Genomic DNA, 26,405 nt, shown 5'->3' with positions numbered 1-26,405 from the left:
ATCTCCAGACTACAAGAGGATTAATGTGTGTTGTTTTAAGCCCCCAGGTTTGAGGTAACTTAGAGCAGCCCCAGAAAACGCACGCACACTCATTCATGCTGCCATTCGTCTGCAGACACCAGGTTCCCTCTTTGCCTCAGTGTCCCTAATGTTACACTGTTCAGATAGTTCTCCCTTGCCACTCACACATTCAAATGGCTCGAGCACTGTGGCTCCAAGCACCTGCTGCCGTGGGCCTCTTCTGACACCAGCTGGTGCACTGAGGGGAGTGCGCCCTCCCCGTAACAGCAGGGCAGAGTTTCCTCTGGGGCCAAGCTCCCTGCTGCTGCCTGGCTCTGAACACATCACATATGGTACATGGGAACCAAACACAGAGACTCGCAGACACTGGGCAGGTGTGTGTGAGAACACGGGTGGTCCTGGGGAAAGGTCACGTGGGCCATACTGGTGGGTGAAAGCAAACCACATCCATGCTGCCTCGAAGTGTGTCTTTAACGTTTATTGACAGGGTTTCCCACAGGGTCTGCAGTCAAAGAATCGCTGAGCCGTGTTTCCTCGAGAGACAGTGCGTGGCATGGGCGCCTTGCTGCTGCCCTGGTCCCAGAGCTTCTCCTGTAGGGGTGTCGGCTACAGGAACCTTATCCCAGCTCCAAACTGGACGCCATCACATATCCTAAAAAAAAAAAGGGGAGAGATCAGATGCGGTGGCCGCTCCGCCAGCCCTGCCATCTTCACGACTCAGTGAGCATGCGCCCCTCAGAAGGCGCCACCTCCGCTTCCTCCTCCTCCTGCCGCCTTCCTGCCTGGCTGCCGACCTCACCCTCACTGGCCCCAGCTGCTTCCTCCTTTGCTGGTTAAGAACCTTCACCAGCTGGTTAAGCCCTTGGAGAATGGAAAAGGAAAAGGAGAGACCCAAATCCTCCTGCACTGCTCCCTCCTCACCTCCTTCACGTTCCCCTCTCCTGACGGGAGGACAGAGGGCCAATGAGAGGAGGAGCAGGGAGGGAAGGAGCAGGAAGGACAAAGTGGGTAGAGTGAGAATGGGGGAGAGGCAGGTAGACAGAACTTAAGGTCTGCCCAGCCCCCAGAAGGTCCTGGGGCTTAGGAAGCCAGCAGTACCCACAGCCCTACAGGGGTTTAGCCTGACCACCTCTTAGACCTGCTCCTGACCCCAGGAAAGAAGGACGTGAAGGTCACATTGGTTGCCATATCTGTTATGAGCTGACCCTCTGCAGGTGTGACTCCACACAGTGGTAAGAACCTGCTGACAAACCACCAGGCCCATTTTCAGAGAGGAGCAAATAGGCTTGTCACACAGCTGAGAAGTGGCAGGGCAGGACTCCGGACCCAGCTCAGGGGCACCCACAGGCCTCGCTCTTTCCGACACACGGCCTGCCTCAGCCTGGCTGAGGACGCACAGCTGGGGGACAGCCTGTCACTCTGACAGCAGGCCTGCAGCAGCTCTGTCCGCCTGGAGCCTGTGCACGGGGCAAGGCCAATGTTGCCCATTTGAGACAAGGTGGGCCTAACCTAGGGACCTCAACTTCCAGGGAAAATGATATTCAGAATCCCACACAGCTGCAGCCAGGGCCAGGGAACACAGCCTTTTTGCAAGCTGTGGGCGATTTCTAGAAAAGACTGGCCAACAATAACGGCTCCTTTATTCACGTTCCCGTGCCCTCGCCCAAGCTGAGGATTTGCAGCACGTGAGCACTGGCAGCGAGTCTTCCTTTTTCAACCTGACTCTGAGCAAGAAGACACAATATCCGATCCGTGAAGAGATTCAACACAGATACTCATGAATGCTGCGCCGGCCTCCTGCAGGATGAAGGGTGCTTAATAACCAACCCCAGCAGTGCAGTCCTCTCACCAGAAGCCAGGCCTGCGGCCCCTTTGTGATTACAGTAAGCCACACCCATGGCCTTAAACCACCACAATACACATCAAAGCCTGGGCTGCATTTGTACCATTTAGTTGTGTTCAGATCTGTTTTTATATTGTACACTCTTGGCTCCTTCAAACTAGTCTATACCTACATTTGCTACTGACAAAAATGTCTGAACATAAGCTATGAGCTAAAAAGGAAGTCAAGCTCTTGGCATATGCAATTCAGAAAACAAGCAAGCATTCCAATAAAGGCCCATTCACTCTAAATACAAACAGATTCAACAACTTCACAAGCATCGGTTTATGCTCAGAGACCACATAAACATGTCACAGAACAAAACACCCACTGCGAACATACAAAGCAGCGCTGCGAAGTTCCACGAGACCAGGGCAAGCCAGCCTTGCCATCCTCCAGAGACCGCCCCAAACATCCACCTTCTGCTGGGCGTCCTCTCCCTCCCCTATGGCCGCTGTCTTGGTGCAGGGCTCCCGGTCATCTCCCACCTTCTTCTCACCCAGAACTGCTGGTGCCAGCACGGGGTCTTGGAGTCTGATGTTCAAAGGTTTCTGAAGAACTTGGAATCTGAGGCTGGAGGCCAGGAAGCACCCAGCACGGGGTCTTTAGGAAGGTCATGCCAACAGCACCCTCAGCGCCTTGCACCCCATCTCCCACCACATGCCAGGAGCCTCTCCACCGGGCTCTCACTTCCAACACCAGGTGGTGCTCTAGTCATGGGGACCTCAGCAGTGAACAAGGCAGAGGAAGTCCTGAGCTCAAAGACCCTGGCACGTAGCCAAGGGGGTAAAGGCCAGCGGGGCTGGAAGGCAGAGGCGTGAGAGCTCAGGGCCTGGGCCTCCCCACACCCCTTTCTGTTCCCATAGGATGCGGTTCCGCCCGGCGCCCGCTGACACTGCACACCTGCACAGCTTTGCTCCTGCCTTTGTTAGCCGGGAGCACTGTCCCTGTGTGTCTTCTGCAAGCACCTGGCTGGCTGTCCTCCAAGAAGATTCAGCTCAGGTAACTTCTCCAGGGGGCCCTCTCCGCGCCCTCCCCAACAACCGAGATGATCCACTTTCTTGTCTTCGCGCTGCTAACTGTGAGCTGCTCTCCCAAGCGAGCCTGCCTGATTCAGCCCTGCATCTCCAGAGATTGAACGCCTAAGACACGAACTGACAAACGCTGTTAGATCTCAGACACAGTGGTGCCACAAATCACTTGTGGCATAACATTTAGCAAACATCTCAAAACTGTTTCCTTCTTTATGAATGTCTGAAGTCCTGTTTACAGTGTGCTCGCCTCAGTTATGGGAGAAACCTGTGGATGATTTCTACACACACGATGCCCCATCCTGCCAGCTACCTAATTTTAGAAATGAAGATTAAACCTGGCAACCTCACTCCAACTTTACGAGATTCCAATATTGATGACCGACTTCAGACAGGGCCTCACACCGAGCGAAAATGTCTTCCACACTCGGGGTGCCGGGCTGACCCGTTCGGAGCTCACTGTCCTTAATAAACATCTGCTGAACAGCTGCCACCTGGCCTGGGGGCAGAGGCGCTTCCTTACAGCCTGGTCTTTACATGTCACGTGCTTAGTATGCTACTTCCTCCCAGAAGAAACTGTACTTTGAAATTAATCTCTGAAACGTATTTTTTAGATTTAACCTGAAGACACAGAAGTAAAGCTGAAAGGTAAATGTAACCACTTTATATGAAAATTATTCCAGAAAGGGTCAATTCAGCAGAGCGCCTAAAGGCCGCGTTGACTTCTCAGGGCACACTGACCCCCAGTGGCTACAAAGAGCACTGCAATGGTGGTGATGGCAGCGCGCGCTGCTCAGACCCTCCCTGCCGGAGACGTGCACAGTGGCGGGTCCCAGAGCAGGAGGGCGTGTGTCAGAGATTGGTATTGAAAGCTTCCCTGGCCCCGACGCCCCTCGAGCCCCGGGCCTGCAAAGTCAACCACTCAAAACCACCCACTTAAGCCAGGTGTTGGCGCAGCAGCGTCACAGCGCCTCTGGGGCTACCTGCAAGGATGCAAATGAGCAACCCCAGCACTCCATGGGCACAGGGAATAAGGGCTTCATAGAAAGAAACCTGCAAAACCAGCCTGGTCTGCTGAAGACGGTAACGGCCTGGAGTTATCTAATAACACAGTCTTGCTCTAGAAAAAGGTGCTCATTTTTTCACTTTATTATCTCCAGAATCAGGGCACATCATCCCATCTACAGCTTGTCACAAACTGCCTGTCAGGTGGTGGCTGCACCGAGATGATGTGGAGGGGGAGGGGCAACACCTCCCACAGGAACCCTTATGTGAGGGGCTGGCCACGCCGGGTGTATCAGCAGCAGAGCAGCCCAGGAAAAATCACCACGTCCCGACCACAGGCCAGGCGGTGCGCCTGCAGTAACTCACCGAGTTCTCCAAACTGCAACAGTCACCATCATTATTGACCATCCTCTGGGCATGAAAATGGACACCCAGAGAGGTTTCGTGACTCACCCCGGGCCGCACAGCCACACAGAGTGGCCAAGCTGGGCCCCAAGCCAGGGTACCTGGGCTCCCAGGCACACACGCACGCAGCCTGTGTGACTACACCCTTTCCAGCTCGGGCTCTGTGTGGAGAACAGGTGAGGCGTGGAGGGGAGTGGGAGCTGGTGGTCGTGGGAGCAGCCACCGCCATCTCTGAAGGCACTGGAAGGCCCTCTCATCACTAGGGAGCCGCAGCAGCCTGGCAGCCCCTGCCGTGTCCCCAGATGCAGAGCAGATGCCGAACAGCCTTCTGGCAAGAGCGTCAAGAGCAGATTCCACTAAAGCAATAACCGTAAAGGACCTGAATGACAGGCGCGGACTGCACCTGAGAGGCGATGCTCAGAAACACTTGCGAATGCAGCTCCCCTTTACAAAGCACCACCCCCTAGGTGCTGGTGCGGAAGAGAGGGCGAGTCAAAATGATACAGCATTTCCTTCAACTAGCACAAACTACAACCTGTTTAAAACTGGGTTAAGGCTCCAACAGCACCACCATTTGGTGGCAACATAAAGGTAGATATGAAAATGAAGAGAAAAAACATAGGCTGGGGTGCTGTGAATGCATAAACAAAAATAAGAGGCAGTATGAACACTGTTGTGGACTGAACGTTCACGTCCCCCCAAGATTCATATGCTGAAGTCCTAACGCCGACAGGATGGTGTTGATACCTGCAGGCAGGCCTGTGGGAGGTGCTGAGGTGCAGACGAGGTCATGAAGATGAGGCCCTCGTGCTGGAATTAGCGGCAGCAGAAGAAGAGGCACCGGGGCACTGGCCTGCACCCTTCCTCCTCCGAGTGTGGACACAGTGGCAGGGCTGCCATCTGCGAGCCGGGAAGAAAGCCCACCAGCAACCAATCTGCCAGCACCCTGATCGTGGACTTCCCCACCTCCAGAACGGGCAGAATATGAACATCTGTTGTTTAAGTCACCCGTAAATACTCCATGGTATTTTGCGATGGCAGCCTGAGCTGACTGCCATACACTATAATGAAAACACATCTGGATCTCCAAAAATGTACACAATGCAGCTGGGTGCGGTGGCTCATACCTGTAATCCCAGGACTTTGGGAGGCCAATGCGGGCAGATGGCTTGAGCCCAGGAATTCGAGACCAGCCTGGGTGGGCAATGTGGTAAAACCCTGTCTCTACAGAAAATACAAAAATTAGCCTGGCGTGTAGTCCCAGCTGCTTGGGAGGCTTAGGCAAGAGGATCACTTGAGCCCAGGAGGTCAAGGCTGCAGTGAGCCATGATCAGGCCACTGCACTCCAGCCTGGGTGGCAGAGAAAGACCCAGTCTCAAAAAAAAAAAAAAACATGGCGGGCATGGTGCCTCATGCCGTAATCCCAGCACTTTGGGAGGCCAAGGCGGGCAGATCACAAGGTCAGAAGTTTCACACCACGCTGACCAACATGGTGAAACCCCATCTCTACTAAAAATACAAAAAATTAGCCAGGCGTGGTGGTGCATGCCTGTAATCTCAACTACTCAGGAGGCTGAGGCAGGAGAATCATTTGAACCTGGGAGGCAGAGGTTGCAGTGAACCAAGATCGTGCCATTGCATTCCAGCCTGGGTGACAGAACGAGAGTCCGTCTCAAAAAAAAAAAAAAAACTTTTTACACAATGCATGTAAGAAATAGAATGTGTTTCTATAACTGTTTAAATAGCCCTATACCATATTCACCCATGGAACATTTAGTGAATCTTTCCTCAATAAAATACGGGGTGGAGAAAAGCCAAGAAGGTGGGTTCCTCCACTGCAGAGAGAGGGGTTCTCAAGGTTGATTGACTCCTCTGTGGTCAGGAACAAAGCTTCACTCACCCTAACTTTCCTAGAGTCCCTGGCCTGCAAAGTCAACCATTCAGAACACTGCCTTCTGTTTTCAGCACGCAGGAACCGTGTCACGCGCCAATCCCTCCAGCCAGACCCTCGCAGGGGCTCCCCCTCCCCGGGGAACAACAAGCTCAAAGTGCCTGAGGGGGCGGGTGGGAGCGCTTCACACTTGCTCCTCCAAACTGGATGAAGAAAAACCCAATGGGGGAAAATACATGTGTTTTCATTATTTTGCTATTTCATTTCTCTTAAAATCTTGAAGCTTAGAAGTCACTGATGAAATTAACCATGTCCAAAACAAAATAAAATTACTGGAGAGTGGGATGTGACTGTGGAAAATAATTCCCAACACGTACCTGTCGCCCGTCTGTACTCCCATGGGGATGCAGTAATTAAGTTCCAGCCGAGCGATGTTGCCAAGCCTGAGGACGATCCCGGCCCCGTACGACCAGCGGATGCACTCAGCCAGCTTACGAATGTGAGCTTTGGGGCCCTCCCCTGACAAGAGAAAGACATGTGAGCAACAGTGCATGCCCGTCCTTCCAAGCTCTCCCAGCTCTCCCAGACAAGCCCTGGCTCCCCACTGCTGGGCCCTGCCGTTGTTTTTAAAGCCAGGCCTACAGATTAAGGAGGATGCATGAAGTGAGATTAGGACCCAAGGCAAGAGAGGACTTGGAACCATACTTACTCACAGCCAGAACAAGCCACACCCTCTCAATTCTTTGGGCCTGGCATATTCTGCTGCCTCTGCTTAGAATGACTCTTCCCCATCTCCTGACCACCTGGGAAGCCCCACTCTGAGTCTCAGCTTGGAGACTTCCATGCCTTTTAGGAAGCTTTCCAGGCACCCCTAGCACCCAGGCATCTGCTGGGAGTCTCTTCTGGACCTGAGCTGCCAGAGGAAGGCACCCAATCCTACTCAGCTCTGTGGCCATCATGACTTGTGTATTAAATAAACAGATTTTTTTCGTAAGGGCATTAGATGATTATTTTTCTTGTATGCTTCATTTGCTCAACCAACCACTTAATGCTGGGCACTATATTAGGTGTTGTAAGAATTTGTTTCAGGTATGGCATAGTCTCTAGCCTTAATGACTATGTAATCTAAAAAGACAGACATGGCCTGGCACAGTGGCTCACTCCTGTAATCCCAACACTTTGGGAATCCAAGGCGGGGTGGATCACGAGGTCAAGAGATCGAGACCATCCTGGCGAACATGGTGAAACCTCGTCTCTACTAAAAATATAAAAAATTAGCCGGGCATGGTGGCATGTGCCTGTAGTCCCAGCTACTCGGGAGGCTGAGCCAAGAGAATCACTTGAACCCAGAAGGTGGAGGTTGCAGTGAGCCGAGATTGCGCCATTGCACTGCAGCCTGACGATGGAGCGAGACTCCGCCTCAAAAAAAAAAAAAAAGACACCTTTTTGTGCACTGTGCATTTAAACATGAAAACAACTGCACTACAATGGTTCTTCAATAGCCCAAGTTTTACCATAGTTGAGGTTGCAGAGGTTTCCTGCGTTGAGAAAGAAGTGTGTTCGGAAAAGTTCTCCAAAACCGCCCTGGCCTGGCCGGAAAGGTAATGGGGTGTAGAGGTGCAGGCCGCCAGCCCAGTACGCTTCTCCACCTAGGTAGTCTCCTAAGCAAGGGAGGGGTGCAGAACAAAAACAAGGTCCAGCAAGGTTAAAATTGCGTTAACTTTCCACAGTTTACAGAAGCAAGATTTCTGTCCTGTACACAACGCCACACAGTGCTTGAGTTTGCAAGCAGCTGTTCTCATTCCTGATACTGATGGCCTCATTTTAAATAATCTTTCTTTTTCTCCTGGTTTGTTTCGGACCTTGATTTAACTGAGGAGGCAAACAAAGCCAATGTCGTTGTGGAAGGAATGTGCTCTGTCATTCATCGGATCTGTGAAATGCTTTGAAGAAGTGAGTTTCATGACAATGACTTTATCCACCAATGTGGATGACCAAATCGCTTCCACTTGCAAATGAAATGCATTATTTTGCCAAATTTTCGAGACCGCAATATAGACACAAAATGCAGAAAGTGCCTCCGCAGTGTGTGGAGACGGCTGCACGCAATTCATCAAAAGGCAGAGACTGCCTGCCGCCCACTGCACGGCGAGACCGGCTCCAGCTCAGCGTCTCTAGAGAAGAGATGATTCTCAACGGTTCATGACCACTGGGATTTACGTTACTTTTGCCAAAATTTAAGCCTATCCACTGAGAGCATGTATTTGCATATTTCTAAACATGCTCCTGTCCATTCCATTTTAAACTACAAAGCAACAGAAAACCTCCAACACGAAGGTTTATACTTTGTTGCAAAATACCATTTATAAAAGTGTCTTAGTCTCCTCTAATACAAAATGACAGACCATGAAATGGGAAAATACTGAGGTCTTCAAGATTAACTTCAAGGAATGAACTGTTGATTCATTTAAAGACTTCAGTTCCTCACAATCCAGAGGAAGAAGGAAAAAAAAGATGCCAACGTCTCCTTAATCCCTTTCAAGACTAGAGCTCTGAAGGGAACAGAGAATGAACAAATTACAGGAGAACAACCTTGTTTTATTGTTTCCCAGAAACCGCTCCTCCTCTCTTTTCTGAAATAACTGATTTTATTCCGATCATAAAAATTAAATATACTCATTGTAGAACATCTGATCAACATAAAGAGAAAAAAATGAAAGCATTTTAATTTCTACCATTCAGAGATAAACAGCTAACATCCTAACGTCCTTTCTTCCAGTGGATTATAATGTAAATGTAAAATCAAATAAGCCAGCCAATAAAATGTGGCTCATTTTATACATATATATATACACACACAGTTTCCAGTCCTACTTTTTTTTCAGTTTTAATATATTGTAAACATTTTCTCTTAATGCTTTCTCTTCCTTGAAAATAGGATCTTTATGCCTGAATAACAACATAGGTGGACCAATATTTAATGATCTATTTCTCTTCCATTGTCATACTGGTTGCTAACTCCTTTATCATGGACGTTAACCTATGATGAGTTTCCTGGCACACACATGTATTTTGTTAAGCTTTTATTGTGTATACATATAGCAAAGTATACACATCCTAAGTGTACAGCTCAATGAATTTCTGTATGTGAGACACACCTGCCCAGTGAGCACCAGGACCAAGAAACCAAGCACACCCCACACGCAGGCCTTGCCCTCCCTGCTAACCACCACCTGCCACCTGCGCCACATGCAGCCACTGCCCCCTCCTCTCACAGCAAAGGCCGCCTCACTCGCCTCCAAGCTTCATACACGGGATCTTCCAGGAGGTATTCCTCTGGGTCCAGCTTTTCCCCCCAACATGTTTCTGAGATTTACTCATTCCATCATTCAGTCGGTGGCTGTAACTTGCTCTTCCTCATTACAGTGGAAGATACCACTAATTATCTGACTTTTTCCCACTGTGGATGGGCATTTTGGTTTCCAGTTTCCAGCTGGGGCTACCATGAATAGTATTATTAACAATTCTTGCACATACATATTTTAGGGCTCTTGATATATCAAACTGCTTTCAGAAAAAAATTATAGCAATTTACATCCTTGCCCACAGAGTGTGGCCAACCGCACGGAGGTGGTGAGTGGAACACCAGCGTGCTTTACTTCTCAGGTAGGTAAAGGCTCAGCTCTCACAGACTCGGCATATCACACTTGCTTATAATAAAACAAATGAAATAAAACCATCAAAAACTTAGGTTCCTTTTCTTAAAAATTACACTGTAATGAAGCACTCTAAATACAAGTGAAAAGAAATAATCTATACTTTGGACAAAAATGCATGCTGAGTGCAGTCGTTGCATATAAGGACATAAAAATGGAAGCAACAAAGGTGTTGAAAATTTTAACAAATCCCAGGCGCGGTGGTTCAGGTCTCTAATCCCAGCATTTTGGGAGGCCGAGGCAGGCGGATCACCTGAGGTCAGGAGTTCAAGACCAGCCTGGCCAACATGGTGAAACCCCGTCTCTATTCAAAAATACAAAAAATAGCCAGGCGTGGTGGCTGGTTAATTTAGCTACTTGGAAGGTTGAGGCAGGGGGAATCGCTTGAACCTGGGAGGTAGAGGTTGCAGTCAGCTGAGATTGCACCACTGCATTCCAGCCTGGGCGATAGGGTGAGACTCCCTCTCAAAAAAAAAAAAAAAAAATTTAAGAAAATCAGGGGAGAATGTTTAAGAGTGGAATGGTGTTTTACAGTTTCCATAGCATGTGGAGATACCTCGACGGATGTTGCATGTCAGAGACAGTTCCAGGGGTATAAATTAGACAGCCTTCCCAGAAAGCAAAATAAAGCCCTAAAAACACTAAAAATCCTTGGATCTGGCAACTTCACATCTAGAATTTCATATTAATGTAAAACTTGGCCAGGTATGGTAGCTCACGCCTATAATTCCAGCACTTTGGCAGGCCAAGGTGGGCAAATCACGAGGTCAGGAGTTTGAGACCAGCCTCGCCAACATGGTGAAACCTCATCTCTACTAAAAAAATACAAAAAAATTAGCCGGGCGTGGTGGCAGGCACCTGTAGTCCCAGCTTCTCAGGAGGCTGAAGCAGGAGAATTGCTTGAACCTGGGAGGCAGAGCTTGCAGTGAGCCGAGATCCCGCCACTGAACTCTACCCTGGGCGACAAAGTGAGACTCCATCTCAAAAAAAAAAGAAAGAAAAAACCACACAAACTCAATGTCCAAAGCTTGGGGTTTGGTCTTTAAAAAGATAATAGTGTGTCCTAAGACAAAACACGCAGCCATTAAGATGATAAACTTGCTCTCTCTCATTCCTCACGGGGGAAATGCAAAAGGGCTCGGCCACTCTGGAAGCTCGCCTGGCAGCTCCTTACGAAGGGGAGGCCTGCTCTTCACGTGTGACTGAACAACTGCGCTCCCCGGCATTTACCCAGCTGATGTGACAACCTTTGTCTGGAGAAGCTGCTCACAACAACCTGCACACACACGTTTCTAGAAGCTTTACTCATCACTGCCAGGCACTAGAAGCAACCAAGCTGTCCTTCGGCAGCTGAATGGATAAACAAATTGTGATACCTCCAGACAAAGGAATATTATTCAGCAATAAGAAGAAACAAGCTATCGGGTCCCAGAAAGACATGGAGGGACCTTAAGTGCATATTACTACGGAAACGAAGACAACTTGAAAAGGCTACAAACTGTATGATCCCAACTCCCCAAACTGTCTGCAAAGGGCAAAACTCCATGGACGGTTCCAAGACCTGTCGGTTCCAGTGGTCTGGTGGGAGGATGAAGGGAGCCCAGGATTTTTAGGGCGGTGAAGCCACTTTGTGTGATCCTGGAATGGTGAACGCAGGACATCATGCATTTGTCAAAGCCCACAGAAGGTATAACACTAAGAGTGAACCCTCACGTAAACTGCGGCCTTGAGTTAATAAGGTATCGTATTGCCTCACCAATCCTAACCAATGAGGTATCACACTGCCTCACCAATCCTAACCAATGAGGTATCACACTGCCTCACCAATCCTAACCAATGAGGTATCACACTGCCTCACCAATCCTAACCAATGAGGTATCACACTGCCTCACCAATCCTAACCAATGAGGTATCACACTGCCTCACCAATCCTAACCAATGAAGCATCCTAACACAAGGTGCTAATCAGAAAGGAAGCTATGTGGGTTATACAGGAACACTGTACTTTTAGCCCAACTTTTCTGTAAACCTAAAACTGCTCTAAGAAATTAAGCCTATTAACTAAAATGCAATTGTAATATGTCAATAATATAAAATATGTAGCTGTTAAAAATGGCATTTACTCTCATAAAAATATACTGCTATATCATTATGAGAGGTGGTGAGAGAAATGGGTTTAAAAATAATACGTAGGGGCCGGGTGCAGTGGCTCACGCCTGTAATCCCAGCACTTTGGGAGGCCAAGGCAGGCAGATCACGAGGTCAGGAGTTTAAGACCAGTCTGGCCAACATAGTGAAACCCCGTCTGTACTAAAAATACACAAAAAGTTAGCTGGGCGTGGTGGCGGGCACCTGTAATCCCTGCTATTTAGGGGGCTGAGGCAGGAGAATCGCATGAACCTGGGAGGCAGAGGTTGCAGTAAGCCGAGATCATGCCACTGCACTCCAGCCTGGGTGACACAGTGAGACTCCATCTCAAAATAATAATAATAATAATAATAATATGTAGGGGCCGGGCACGGTGGCTCATTCCTATAATCCCAGTACTTTGGGAGGCAGAGGCAGGTGGATCACGAGGTCAGGAGTTTGAGACCAGCCTGGCCAATATGGCAAAACCCCATCTCTACTAAAAATACAAAAATTAGCTGGACGTGGTGGTGGGCACCTGTAATCCCAGCTACTTGGGAGGCTGAGGCCAGAGAATCGTTTGAACCCAGGAGGTGGAGCTTGCAGTAAGCCAAGATCATGCCATTGCACTCCAGCCTGGGCAACAGGGCGAGACTCCGTCTCAAAAATAAAATAATAATAATATGTAAACAAAACAAAAGGAAGAGTAGGAAGCACACGTCAAACCTGCAGGGAACAGACAACAACATGTTTATCCATGTTCTCTCTGGGCAGGATTGCGGGTCATCTTCATAGAGTTTTTGCTTCGATATATTTTCTCATTTTCCTACAATTATCTCAATAAATGTTCTACACCTGCTACATCATAAGTTCTGTGGTAGGTGCTAATGCCACCACCGTGAAAGAGGAACGTCTATTATTGCTGGAAGCTAATAACAGGTACATGGCTTCCGAGGTGAGATGTGAGCCCTTCTAGCCTTGGCACCACGACGGGCAAGGACAGACCTTCACTCTGTGGCCCGATGCTGTGCATGCTGAATCCACGGACGCTGGTTGGTCCCCCGAGGTAAAACCTAGGACAAAACGGCACGGGTCAGAGGAAAGTCATGAGGTGAGAAACGACACGACACACGGAACGCGCAGTGCAGGAAGCACGCGTCTGACTCACATGTGGTACTGGATTACTGACAGCATTTTCACAGGCAAACCCTTTGAGAAAGACCAGGAGGGTGTACACTACAGGAGAATTTCATAAAAATCTCAACCCCTAAGGAGACGCTGCAAACTTTGGAGATGCAGGTGAGACACAAGACGCAAAGAAAGACACTAGGAGAGAGGGGCAGAGCAAACAGTCCGTCACAACGGAACCATCCCTGTCTGTGAGGATTCATGGCGCAGTTCCTTTTCACGGCGGGCCTCCTACTGGCTCTCAGCGTGATATGAAGCGAAGAAGAGCAGGATACAAATTATTTAATAGTATAATCCCAATATTACAAAAAGGGGGGCTATAATACTAGAAACAGACCAAAAAAGAATTCTTGTTAGGTTTATAATTTTTAAATATGAGCTCCTCTTGTTCCCTAACGAACTGGATTATCACACTCTCACCAACCATATCTGAATAATATGAAAAGCATGAATTAAAAATTAATTACACAAAAACCCATCCACTTTCTGAAAAATTGAACAGCATATTAGAACCCGATTTTAGATCATGATAATTACTAAAAAACGAATTTAAATGACAACAGAAATTCTGTGTAATCTTTCCAGCCAAGAGGCAGCCAAGGACACAACCCCAGCAGATGCCCTCAGAGCCCTCTGACCCTTGAGGCCGCGGGAGGCTAAGAACTCCCCGCAGGTCTGAAACAGCACAAAGGGAACAGGGCAGGGCCTTTTCTGGTTTTCCTACCACATAAAAGCCTTTATGAATTTTTTCATCTTCATTTGAGTTTTAAAACCTATAAATGTGTTTTTACTACTTGGGATTTATAAGCAAGGCTTTTCTGAATACCCCATCAATATGAATTGCAAAAACAAACAGCAAGCTTCATTTTTAAAGAAATGATAAATCAGGCCAGGCGTGGTGGCTCGCACCTGTAATCCCAGCATTTTGGGAGGCTGAGGTGGGCAGATCACCTGAGGTCAGGGGTTAGAGACCAGCCTAGCCAATATGGTAAAACCTCGTCTCTACTAAAAATACAAAAATTAGCTGGGCGTGGCGCCGGGTGCCTAGAGTTCCAGCTACTTGGGAGGCTGGGGCAGGAGAATAGCTTGAACCCGGGAGGCGGAGGTTGTAGTAAGTCGAGATCGTGCCACTGCACTCCCGCCTGGGCGACAGAGCAAGACTCTGTCTCAAAAAAAATACATAAATAAAATAAAAAAGAAATGATAAATCACACATTGAATACAAATGATCCACGATGCACATAACATAATGAGTGAAACGGTTCTGCCTGCTGCATCCCGGGCTCCAGGGTGCCCCAGGCTCCGGGGTGCCCACCGTCACTGTTTTGGTGGCTGGCTTCCCAGGCCCTTGGTGCTACACCTGCATGCACCCTGCAAAGGGATCCACTAAACATATTCATGTGCAAAATTTCAACTTATGAACACATATCTCCTTATTTTTAATAACTACATAGATCTGGAATGGTTGTGCTAGAATGTCATCATTTCCCTACTGGGGAACTTACATAAGACAGTTTCCAATTCTTTGCTACTTATCAGCCACGCTACAGTGGACATCCTTCTACACATAAATCTTTACACACTTAGAAAAGTACTTTTGTCAATTAGATTCATGGAGTTTTGTGAAACTGTTAGGATCCGGAGTTTATAAATCTAAAATTGTTCTACCTCCAAACCACCATCCAAAAAGGCTGTACCAGTACATTTTAACTAATGCAGGGTTGAAAAAAAAGTTTTTCGCCCTAGAGGACAATGATTAGTATTTCGAAGCAACAAGTACAAGTTCATACCCTGCTGGCAGGGGCATAAATTGCTGTAAGCTTCCTAAAAGCAGCACCCAGCAATACTACGAGTTCTACTTTGAGAGAGTAATTCCACAGAAAATAAAATAAACAACAAATTATCTTAAAAGCTATTATTCAGTGTTATTTATAAAAATCACAAATTAGAAACAAATGAAATATCAAAAAATACACGGTAGGCTAAAAAGTTATGGTATATGCAAATAATGAAACATAGGCCACTACAATGCTGCTTCTAAAGAATTTCTCATCACTTGGTGAGTGATTTCTCTAATTTCTTTAAGTGTTTCCCCATTTTTGCATTTCTGCAATGAGTATGAACTGTGTTCCTTCATAATCAAAAGGGAACAATACATTTTTTAATATAATAAAGTAACTTCCCCAACAAAAGCAAAAAATATTAAGTATGAGGTATACTTGATACTTTGAAATTAGCTTAAATATAAATACTAAAGTAAAATTTGAAATACTATGCTCTCCTAACTTCTCTAAAATATCTTATAAAAACAACCGAAAAGATCCAAAGGAAAATATGTGCAAATTATCCATTCATTGATGAGTACTCACCTATCAGCAATACTTGATGGCTTATCACCAATGGGCACCAACATCCCACCCCAGAGAGACGCCGAAAAAACCTGTTCAAATAGAGACAAACGGCTGTTTTCTCCCAGCATTCCTTTCACTCCAGGGAACATCAGCAACTAGCAAACTGGCCACACACGGAACGCCCGTGGCGTGCAGAGCTCCGTGCCAGGGTGCAAGGGCCGCAGGAGAACACCTGGCTTGTTCTGTTGCAGAGCTACACTTCGAAGGGCCATGTGGATTCTATCAAAACATGTAATTCCAAAGTCCAAATCAAGACACACCAAAGGTGAGCAGGGCCTGGCTTCCATTCGGACACAGGGCAGGCCCCTGCTCTGTGATGGGAAGTGACGCCCAGAAGCATGAGCCAAGGCCTCACAGAGGACGGAGCCAGGCCCCCTGCACCTGCTCAGGCCTCTTTGCTGTGGCCTCAAAATGTGACAGGATTCAAGGCACACAGCATTTTAGCCTGAAAGAAGGTACTGGCAGCAAGGCTCCCCCAATGCAGAGACGCGCTCCCAGCCCCACTCTCAGGGACAGAGCCCTGTCTCTCACAGGGCAGGAGGCAGTAGCCAGTCTCATCTTCACGCCACAAAACCTTCTCAACAATGTCCTCAACCAGTTGGAGGCTCTCCTGCTCCCCTGCACCCTATGTTTTCAGGTGGCTGGCCGAGCCTCATGTGCTGTCTGCATTGCAAATGCCTACGTCCCTCTAAGCTGCTCAGAAATGGCTTTCTCAGAAGTTTCTGTAGAAAGGACAAGCTTCTGTCCCCACAGCAGCTGGCATTTTATTCTCAGCCCGGTGTCCGGACTCTGCTCAGAAGGCTCCAGGGCTTCCCTCTCATGTAGAGTGGAAGCAAGAGCCCACACCCGGCCTCCAAGGCCCTCTTGCTACTACTGCTCTTGGAATTCGTGCTCCCGCCCCAGGTGTCCCACTGTCCCACACTTGCTCCCTCACAGTGCTCCGGGCTGTGCTCCGGGGTTGCCTTACTAGCCACCCTCCCTGACCATCCTAACTAGACGGCATTCCCTTCTGGTCACTTTCCACCGCTTAATTCTGCCTTATTTTTCTTCACAACACTTGTCACCACCTCCTCAATTATATACAAAGATATTAGCTTATAGGTTTCCCTGCTCAAGAATGGAAGTTCCTTGAGAGCAGGAATTGGGTTTTGTTCACTGATATATTCTTAGTGTCTGGGCAGTGCCTGGCAGCCAGCATACATGTGTTGGATGGGTGGATGGGTGGATGGGTGGGTGGATGGGTGGATGGGTGGGTGGGTGGGTAAATGTATGGATGGATGAATGGATGGATAGATGGACAGATGAGTGGATGGATGGATGGATGGATGGATGGATGGATGGATGGATAGATAGGTGGACGGGTGGGTGGGTGGATGGATGGATGGATGGATGGATGGATGGATGGATGGATGGGTGAGTGGATGGGTGGATGGATGGATGGACGAATGGATGGATAGATGGATGGATAGATGGATGGGTGGGTGGGTGGATGGGTGGATGGATGGATGGATGGATGGATGGATGCATGGATAAATGGGTGGGTGGATGGATGGATGGATGGATGGATAAATGGGTGGGTGGATGGATGGTTGGATGGATGGATGGATAGGTGGGTGGGTGAGTGGATGGATGGATGGATGGATGGATGGACGGATGGACGGATGGGTAAATGGGTGGGTGGATGGATGGGCACTACAACAGGATAAGCACAAGAGCTACGGGCATAGTGGAGGAGCCCCCACTTCCATCTGGGAGGTTAAAGAAGGCTTGCAAGAGACACAGCTATACCAAAGTCTTAAAGGCAGGGAGTGGGAGGCCAAGGGAACATCTGAATAAAAGAGAGTTACGGCCAGCGGCAGACAGAGTAAATACAAGTGCCTGGGAGTCAGAGCAAGCCAAGGCCTTCTGGGAAACAAAAAGTATTTCGACAGAGTGGAAGCATAAGACACGCACAGTGATGAAGGATCAAGGGCTACAGGCACCCTAACAGTACAAGCCATTTGTGTAGGAAAGCGGTACGGTAAGGCTTGTGTTTCAGAAACACTAACATGTCCGCAGTATAGAGAAGGGGAAGGGGAAGGCAGGGAGTGGGACAGGAGCAGAGACGACTCAGAACGTGACCTCGGTTCAGTGCGGATGGGCAGTGCCGAGGGGAGGAGAGGCAGGGCCCAGTGGGTGGCAGGTGGCTCAGGGGAGGACTGAGAGCAGATAGGGAGTTAAGTTCAAGGGCAGCCGGGTGCACTGTGCGCGTCAGTGGATGGAGAGCCCAGGCGTGGGTACAGATCTGGGGGGAAGGCAATGAGCTCTGTTGATGTGAGGTGTCTGTAAGGCAGGGGTTGAGACAGCCAGGAGCACTTGAGTCTGGGCCCAGGAAGGAGAGCAGGAGAAGCAGAGTTGCTGCGCACAGGCGGCAGCTGCAGCCACAGAGCTGGAGGAGACCATCCTGGAGAGGAGCAGGGTGGGGAGCTGGCTACAGGGATCTAGGGGCAAGCCATGCCTATGAGGCAGAAAGGGCCCTGAGAAGAAAAAACTGGGGAGTGGGAGGGCACAGCAATGATGAGTCAAGAAAACAAGAGAGAGAAAGTGAGAACAGGCGAGCAGGCGACAGCATCCAGTACCGCAGAAGGGATCGACATGGGCTCACCGCGCCGGACAGCAAGGAGGCCTGTGGTGGCCTCTGAAGTGGCAGGGGCAGAGGAAGGCAGGAGCCAAGCTCAAAGTGCACAGTCAAGGGCTGAACCGGGGCAGTAACAAATTATTTTATAATGAGCTCTCTAGAAACAGTCGCAGGCACCATTTCATTAAAACTCAATCCTTGCCCCCAAGTTTTAAGGAAGATAAGGACCCAGGCAGCAACGGCAGGGCAGAGCTGCCCCCAGCCACTGGGTACTGGGAAGACGTGAGAAACATGCCAGGTGTCCTCCCAGCCTGGGGCTCCTCTGGCAAGACCAGAATCCAGTCACTTACTCCTCACTCCTGAGTGAATCAGAAGAAAGTGACCCAATAGGACTAAAGATTAAAAAATAATAATAATAATAAAATTTCTGAAAGCACCCAGAGCCCTGTAGACCCAGCAAAGTGAAGACTCAAAAGGTCCATGGAACAGCAATTCAAGGGCAAGAAACACCCCTTTGTCCTCCAGTCACCCCTCCTCCGAGGCCCTGAGATGATAAATGGTGAAGGGCTCTCTCACGGTCCTATGTGTAATGATTAGCAGAGGTTCCTTTTTTTTTTTTTTTTTTTTTTTTTGAGAAGGAGTCTCGCTCTGTCACCCAGGCTAGAGTGCAGTGGCGCGATCTCGGCTCACTGCAAGCTCTGCCTCCGGGGTTCACGCCATTCTCCTGCCTCAGCCTCCCAAGTAGCTGGGACTACGCCCAGTTAATTTTTTTTATTTTTAGTAGAGACGGGGTTTCACCATGTTAGCCAGGATGGTCTCAATCTCCTGACCTCATGATCTGCCCGCCTCAGCCTCCCAAAGTGCTGGGATTACAGGCATGAGCCAACACACCCAGCCATCCATCAGAGGTTACTTTTAAAAGAAAACAATTACCGCTTCTCCCCAGACTGCCTGCAAATCTGGCTAAACTGGAAACATCAAAGGTTAGACATCACCGCTCAGGCTTCCACTCTGTGCTTTAGATATTCAGGAGCTAAGATTCTGTGGTAAGATCCCCAAAGTAAGGGCTGACAGTGCAGGAGCCAGCATCCATTAGATACTCACCGAATCAAATATGAGTTGCTTGTTCAACTGAAGTTCAAAATCTTCTTTGATGAAGCTCACATCCCCGCCAGTGTAGCCTGCCAGTTCCTGCAGGGAAAGAGCGCTCAGGTCGAAGACAGCGAACGGACTTATTACAGGAGCTACAGAACCATGTTTTTGCATCAGGATTTAATTTTGCTGTTTTGTATTTTTTTAAAAGGCAACAGAAAGTTCTGTCCCCCAGAAGCCACATCCTAATTGTTGCAGACAGCAACAGCGGACAGACTGGGATGGAGGATCCGCAGATCCAAGCGGTGCCGAGGCCGCCCCCTGGCTGTGTGCGGGGAGCACTGGCAACCCAAGTGTCTGAACACAGAGCTCAGCACGGGCGGCTTGGCTCGTTGGCTTCATCAGCGTTTGGGGAAAAACTCAGCTGACCTTTCGCAATGTGAGCTATTTTGTATAAAAACCTGATTTCTAGTTGCTCCTCTGAAACTGAAGGTCAGGCACCCCTGGGCTTTTGCCCTGCTTGACAACACCTAACTACCACTGGCCAGAGCGAGGGTAGCTGCTCGGGGAAGCCTCAAGGTTCAGTGCAGCCCCCGCTGCTCTCACTCTCAAGCCACCAAGGTGGGCTCTTCACTGTGCCTGCACCTTGTAGGTACCTTATGGTAAAGAACTATGCCCCCGCCTCCAACAAGAGGGCAACCCAAAGACGGACTAACAGCCTGCCTCCAACACCAGCAGAGAAGCACACTCCTCTAAGGTGGTGAAGACCATTCCTCCAGCACCTCCTGCTGCCACGGTGCACCTGCTCTGTAGCCGCTGAGGGATGATCCCTGCCTTCGGGCACTCTCTCCCGGGTAACACCAAGCCACAGCCCTCCTCCTGGCCTATTACAGACCCTCATCAAGAATGCCACAGCCTTACCCCCACCTTGGGTTCTGTGAAGGCACAAGACTGAACTGTAGGGCACAGGGAACAATTCCCGGGCTCGAAGCCCTGAGAGTGGAGCTGGCGACCCTCACAAGCGATACTGCACGTGTGATTACTCTGTGGGACTGCCCACCCTCAGGGCCACCCAGCCCACCGGGACGTTACTGTCCAAAGCTGGCTCCCCTCCCCCTGCGGGGTCACAGGTGAAACAACACTACCTGGTTAACTTTCAGCAAAGCACCTCTTCTTGGTAAGATGGAAGAATTCCGAGAATCGATGACCATGGCGTGCTGAAAGAAATTTGAAGTGGGGTATTTTCACTTCCAGCAGTTCTATCAGATAACCGTTAGCACTCACAGCACGCGGGCCACCACGCTAGCACTCTACAACTATCACGTCATTCCATGTTCACAGAGCCCTTGGAGGAAGTGAGGGTGACCATCCCTATCTTACATAGGAGGACACCGAGACGTCCACGCTGAGACTTGAGCTTCAACTGAATAAACGACTCCTGCTCACTACGTGGAAATGAACACCCGCCACTGGGTTCATTGAACACCCGCCACTGGGTTCATTGAACACCCGCCACTGGGTTCATTCTCTCAAGGAGCTCGACGCCCTGGCCTCAGTCAGCTCAACCAGGTTCCTCCTTTTTGAAAGCTGAAATTCCACAGTCAGCTCTGAAGCACACCTCTTCCTGTTACCACTGACATTGTTTGGAAAGGACAACACAAGGCAGGACATCACAAGCCCTCAGGGAGCAGGGGCCGCCACTGTGGACACCCCATCTGGGCGACGCTTCTCAATCAGCCCCGATATTGGCAAAGACTGTTTTTCCAATGCATAGCATGGTTCCATCAACAAAACTATTTACTCCAACTAAGAGACACTGTTACCGAAAGAGATGATTTCAGTGAATGTCCGCTTTCTTTTCGAACAGCAAATGACGCCGTCCTGGAGAGGCAGCCCAGTTCTCGCCACACGCCTTCCCACTTGACGGTGTGGCTGGTCTTCCATATGGGAAACTGCAACACAGAAATTAGACATCTTTTCGGAACACATGTATTTAGGAAGTTGTTGCAAATCATTTTTTGGAATGAGGCATCATGAAACAATGAACTAAATACCTAAAATAATTTTTTTTTAATGATGAGAGAGGGAGAAGGGGAAGAAGAGAAGGGGAAGAGAAAACCAGAGGGAAGAAGGGCAAAGGAAGAAAGGGGGAAAGTTGTGAACGGAACCAAAGGCAGTATTGCTCTAAGTAGCAGGACTGTCCCTGTGAGGGACAGGGCTGGTCTGAGGGCTGCAGGCAGCTGTTTCATCGACAGGCACCGTCTCTTTCCTGCTTCCTTGTAAGGGGTAAGACATCTAAGACGATCTGATGGCACACACCCCACCTGTCCACCCCAACCTATCTGAAGCCAGGGCTCACAACCCAGCGACTTGCACAAGCCCACAGAGAAGGCGGCAGAGAAAAGAGTTATGTGGGAGGCAAGAGGATCCTTCTTGCAGCCGAGGCCTGAGCCAGGTGAATTCTGGGGTCCAAGCAGGTGGGACCTGCTTCCCAGCCTGATACTCTCTTTCCTGACGCCAGGACAGCTCATCTTAGATTTCTGTCTCGGAGAAATGTTTTCTGAACAGTGAGCGATGTTTGGTGGCTTTGGGAAGTGGTGGGACAGTGATTTAACTCTTACGAGGAAGCCAGGCCACCCCACACTCCCCAGGGGGCATCCCATGCTGGGCACTCTCTAGCCCTCAGGCTTGCAATTGAACTCCAGGCCACTGGGTGAGTGGGGCCTCCATCCCGCCCTCATGGTGAGAAGCACCCACCTCAGCACCCACAGGACACTGGGGAACTGGTACAGGAAGGGTAGCCTGCACAGCCACCATCTCTAAACTTAGGGCCACCTAGGATTCAGGCACTTTCCCAAATGCCTGTGGGAGGTGTAGAGCTTCCTAAATCATTTCTTCATTCCTTAGAAGGCCTGACATGGGCTCCAAGGATACCACTCAGTATGATCTGGTCTGTACCTCCAGAAGCTCAGTTTCAGGGCGGTCGGTGACCAGGTCTCTGCCCTCCCCTTCCCTCCTCCGCTCTACCTGCACCCACCCCAGGGCCAAGACCACACTTTGGTGTCTTTCATCTCCGCTATTTTTGTGAAAAAATAAGGTATTTCTACTCTCCTAAAAATCTGCTCTTTAAAAAGGCTTAGAAAGAGATGAAGCACGACACCAGGGAGAAGGGTGGCTAAGCTCCCAGGAGCCTGAGCACTGCGGGCGCACACAGGAACCTGGAGACCTGCTGGAGCACGGCGGGCTGCAGAGAGCAGCGGGTGCCCCGGACGTCCCCTCCACGGCCCCACCAGAGGGCATCTAACGACAGTATCGAAACAGAAGGGTGTCTGAGGGCTGTTCCCTTCCAGACAAGAAAATCTGGAGAGAAGGAAATGAAACTGCCAATGTGCCCAGCTTCTCCCATCTCCATCTGGAACCTGGAGTCTACCTGGCCCGCCTCTGAATGCTCCGAGTTCTCATGGCCTTGGTCTGCAAGGACCAGAGGCGCAGGGCACTAACGCACCTCAAGCACCTACACCGAGCCACTGGCCGCATCGGGAGCTTTACCACGCCTCTCGTCCAAGCCTCACAACAGCCTAGGGCTGTGAGCTCCTGTCCTTCATTTCACAGATGAGTCATCTGCCTGAGGTCGCACAGCCCTAAGGGAGACGGGGGAGTCCAAGCTCCAGCGATCGCCCCCAGGGCTGCTGTCTGGGTTCTTGGAAGGAGAGCAGGCTCCAAGCTTCCCGGGTCCCACGCCCTGTGAGTCGGACTTGGCAGCTCAAGGTGGGACCCGTGAATGTGCGTTTCTAGCAAGCCCACGGCTGAGGCCGATGCTGCTGGTCTGAAGACCACAGGTGGGGACTGACTCTTACGTAGTATTCTATCTCAGGGCTCTCCGCATGAACCAAAGCCCAGAACAAAAGGAGTCACGAACAGTGGAAAAAGGAAGGGAAAAAAAGAGCAGGTTATCATAAAGCCCCAAAAAGGCCAAATGGTATGAACTCCAATGGTAGTATTTAATCATACCTTTCTAGGTGTAAACTTAGGTGTGAACCAAAAATGAAACCTTCCAGACCAGGCGCAGTGACTCACGCCTGTAATCCCAGCACTTTGGGAGGCTGAGATGGGCAGATCACTTGAGGTCGGGAGTTCGAGACCAGCCTGGCCAACATAATGAAACCTGCATCTCTACTAAACATACAAAAATTAGCTGGACATGGTGGTGCACACCTGTAGTCCCAGCTACTTGGGAGGCTGAGACAGGAGAATCACTTGAACCCAGGAGGTAGAGGTTGCAGTGAGCTGAGATCGTGCCATTGTACTCCAGCCTGGGCGACAAGAGCAGTAAACCTCTGTCTCAAAAAAAAAAAAAAAAAAAAAAGACACCTTCCAGTGATCTGACCAACTCTGCTGACTATGAGAAACTTTCAGTCTCCACACATATGGGGAAGGACAACCAATGGTGGCTCAGGTAGTCAGAACCAGGTTAAGGAGCTGCTAACATTGGCATCAGCCACTCTTGGGCTCCTGGCAGCCTGTACTCGGCTAGAGAAGAGGCACCTGGCCAGGAGGTAGCTGGTGCGGAAGGCAGAGGGCCTGTGCTCTCCACGCTGCCCTCTTGCTGCCTTTGGGAATCAATGAAAAAGGCACCCTGTTTCCCCCCAAGCCCAGAGGGAAGGACTGAAATGCTACTCACACTGTACTCAGCTGACATTCCTCTGTCCGTCTCCCGCAGTGAGCTCCAAGGGAACTGTCCAGTAACTTTATATAAGTTTACAGAGAAACTAGGAGACAATGGGATAGAGCTTTAAAAGCTGAAACAGTGATTAGAACTTGCACACATTTAAATCAACAGATTTAACACTACGCCCATGGGGCTCATCTTCAAGAGGAAATCTACAGCCTGTGGTCACTGCAGAAGTGGCAGCTGATTCTGTCACGGTTCTTTTCACAAATAAGCCATCTATTTTAACTTTCTATCAGGCCAGTGTACTCAATGATCTGCTGGGCTTCCTACTTTCTTTCGAAGTTTCCAGGCCGGGGTTTGAAGAAGGACAGGCCATACGAAGTTTCTTTTGTTCCATAGGAAAACTGAAAGGTCACCTTCTCTGCGCGACCAAGAAGATTAGGGAGCTTGAGGCCAAGTACCTAGGAGGAAAAAAAAAAAAAAGAAAAAAACAAAACATAGTAGTGGTCTAAATTGAAGGAATGAGAACTCTGGATAAAGACTATGCTAGCAAAGGGACTTTTGTAAAAACAGAAGGAAAATGCTAACTACAGATCTAGTCTTTCATTTGTAATCACTTTCATTCTTTAAAACATGTGGCTGCTGAGTGCTCACATCCTGCATTCAAACCTGATTAATGCAAGGGACAAGCTAACCTTGCCACCTGTGAAGCTCAAGAATGTTAAGTTCTACAGATTTACAGTTTAAAGGAATTTGAACAAGAGACTATTAATATGAACATTCTCCAAATCATTCCTAATTACTGACGTTAACATTGTTATCAAACAACCCAAAACATTATCACCAATTCTAGGGTGACTAAAGAGAAACCACAAATAACAACAGATTAAGGTAAATGAAATGACAGAATTTTGAAACTATTATCAGCTTTTAGAATGCAGTCATAGTGTAAAAGTTCCCAATCAAAGTTCCAATATAAGAAAATAAAAAGCCTGTAGCATACCATACTGCCTTCATTGTTTCCAACCATGGTGTTATAACTGCCGGTTAATCTCCTTAATTCAGTTACTTCAAAGGTAACATCTAACCCATTTGGAAGTGCATCATCACCTAAATAAAAAATATTAAACAATAAGACAGCTAGGATGTTATTTTACTTTGGGTTCCCATTGCTAAAAAAGACAAAAAGCTATCTGAAGGTTCATTCTATTTTACAATCTCCTTTGGAAAATAATATCATCATGAGAATGTTTAAAAGAAAGCTCCCACACAAAATCAAAATATTGCACACCTCTACACCAAAAAATAATGTTTCTAGTTTCTCTGGTAGAATATATCAATAAACAGGGCTGCGCATGGCAACTCAGGCCTGTAATCACAGTGCTTTGGGAGGACGAGGTGGGAGGATCACTTTCAGGCCAGGAGTTCAAGACCAGCCCCGGCAACATACCAAGACTCTGTCTCTAAAAAAAGGTTAAAAATTAGCCAGATGTGGTGGCGAGCACCTATAGTCTCAACTATTTGGGAGGCTGAGGTGAGAAGATCACTTGAGCCCAGCAGTTAGAGGCTGCAGTGAGCTATGACTGCTACTGCACTCTAGCCTGGATGACAGGGCGAGAATCTGTCTTTAAAAAAAAAAAAAAAAATCTACCTTTGCTACAAGGAGATAAGTATAAGTAGCATTATTCACTTAAGCACACTTAAGCAAACAATATTTGCTAAAGGAATCTGTTCTGCCATTAGAGAGGTCCTTGAAAATATTTGGGGTTTCACTCCAACTGACATGAAAATGTGGAACTCACATGACAATAGGGATGTCAGTAACCCTCGAAGACAAACGTGAGATTGTTTACTGTGTTACTGTAAGAGGCACGTCTGTCCTCCCCCGCACCAGGTGTGATTTGGGTCTGAGCTGGAAGCAAGCACCTCATGACCCACCATGGCACTGGGGTGCCTTGTGCGGAGCGGGCTGGGCTCCGTAGGAGTGCGTGGCCTCTCACGGGAGGGAAAGGTGACTCTTGCCTTTCACACAGTAGTGGTGCTCAGCCCTGGCTGGACATCTAGATGCATCTGGGCAACTGTCAAAATATGACATCTGCCCAGGCACTGCTCTAAGAAGTCAGGTCCAACAGGTCTACGACGGAGCCTCAGTACCGTCTTTTCCTTTTTTTTGAGATGCAGCTTCGTTCCATCACCCAGGATGGAGTACAGAGGGCTGATCTCAGCTCACCGCAACCTCTACCTCCCGGCTTCAAGCAATTCTCCTGCCTCAGCCTCCCGAGTAGCTGGATGACAGGCACCTGCTGCCACACCCGGCTAATATTTTTTGTTTGTTTAGTAGAGACGG

General features: G+C 48.9%; 1 protein-coding gene across 1 annotated transcript in view; it reads right to left on the bottom strand.

Annotated features, from left to right (window-relative positions):
• Positions 1-480: 480 nt before the first annotated feature.
• The window catches only part of LOC105464310 (SAMM50 sorting and assembly machinery component), a 42,457-nt gene continuing 16,532 nt past the window's right edge, over positions 481-26,405 (bottom strand). The window contains exons 5-15 of the mRNA XM_011712091.2: positions 25,062-25,168; positions 24,389-24,519; positions 24,068-24,155; positions 21,210-21,338; positions 20,532-20,603; positions 19,399-19,485; positions 15,636-15,706; positions 13,084-13,151; positions 7,750-7,896; positions 6,613-6,754; positions 481-673 (exon numbers count right to left, since the gene is read on the bottom strand). Coding sequence (XP_011710393.1) covers positions 628-673; positions 6,613-6,754; positions 7,750-7,896; positions 13,084-13,151; positions 15,636-15,706; positions 19,399-19,485; positions 20,532-20,603; positions 21,210-21,338; positions 24,068-24,155; positions 24,389-24,519; positions 25,062-25,168 — 1,088 coding nt within the window. The 3' untranslated portion in view covers positions 481-627. The remainder of the gene's footprint in view (positions 674-6,612; positions 6,755-7,749; positions 7,897-13,083; positions 13,152-15,635; positions 15,707-19,398; positions 19,486-20,531; positions 20,604-21,209; positions 21,339-24,067; positions 24,156-24,388; positions 24,520-25,061; positions 25,169-26,405) is intronic.

The sequence above is a fragment of the Macaca nemestrina genome, chromosome 15 (genome assembly GCF_043159975.1).
Source record: "Macaca nemestrina isolate mMacNem1 chromosome 15, mMacNem.hap1, whole genome shotgun sequence".
NCBI lineage: Eukaryota > Metazoa > Chordata > Mammalia > Primates > Cercopithecidae > Macaca > Macaca nemestrina.
This window is presented reverse-complemented; position numbering and strand designations above follow the sequence as displayed.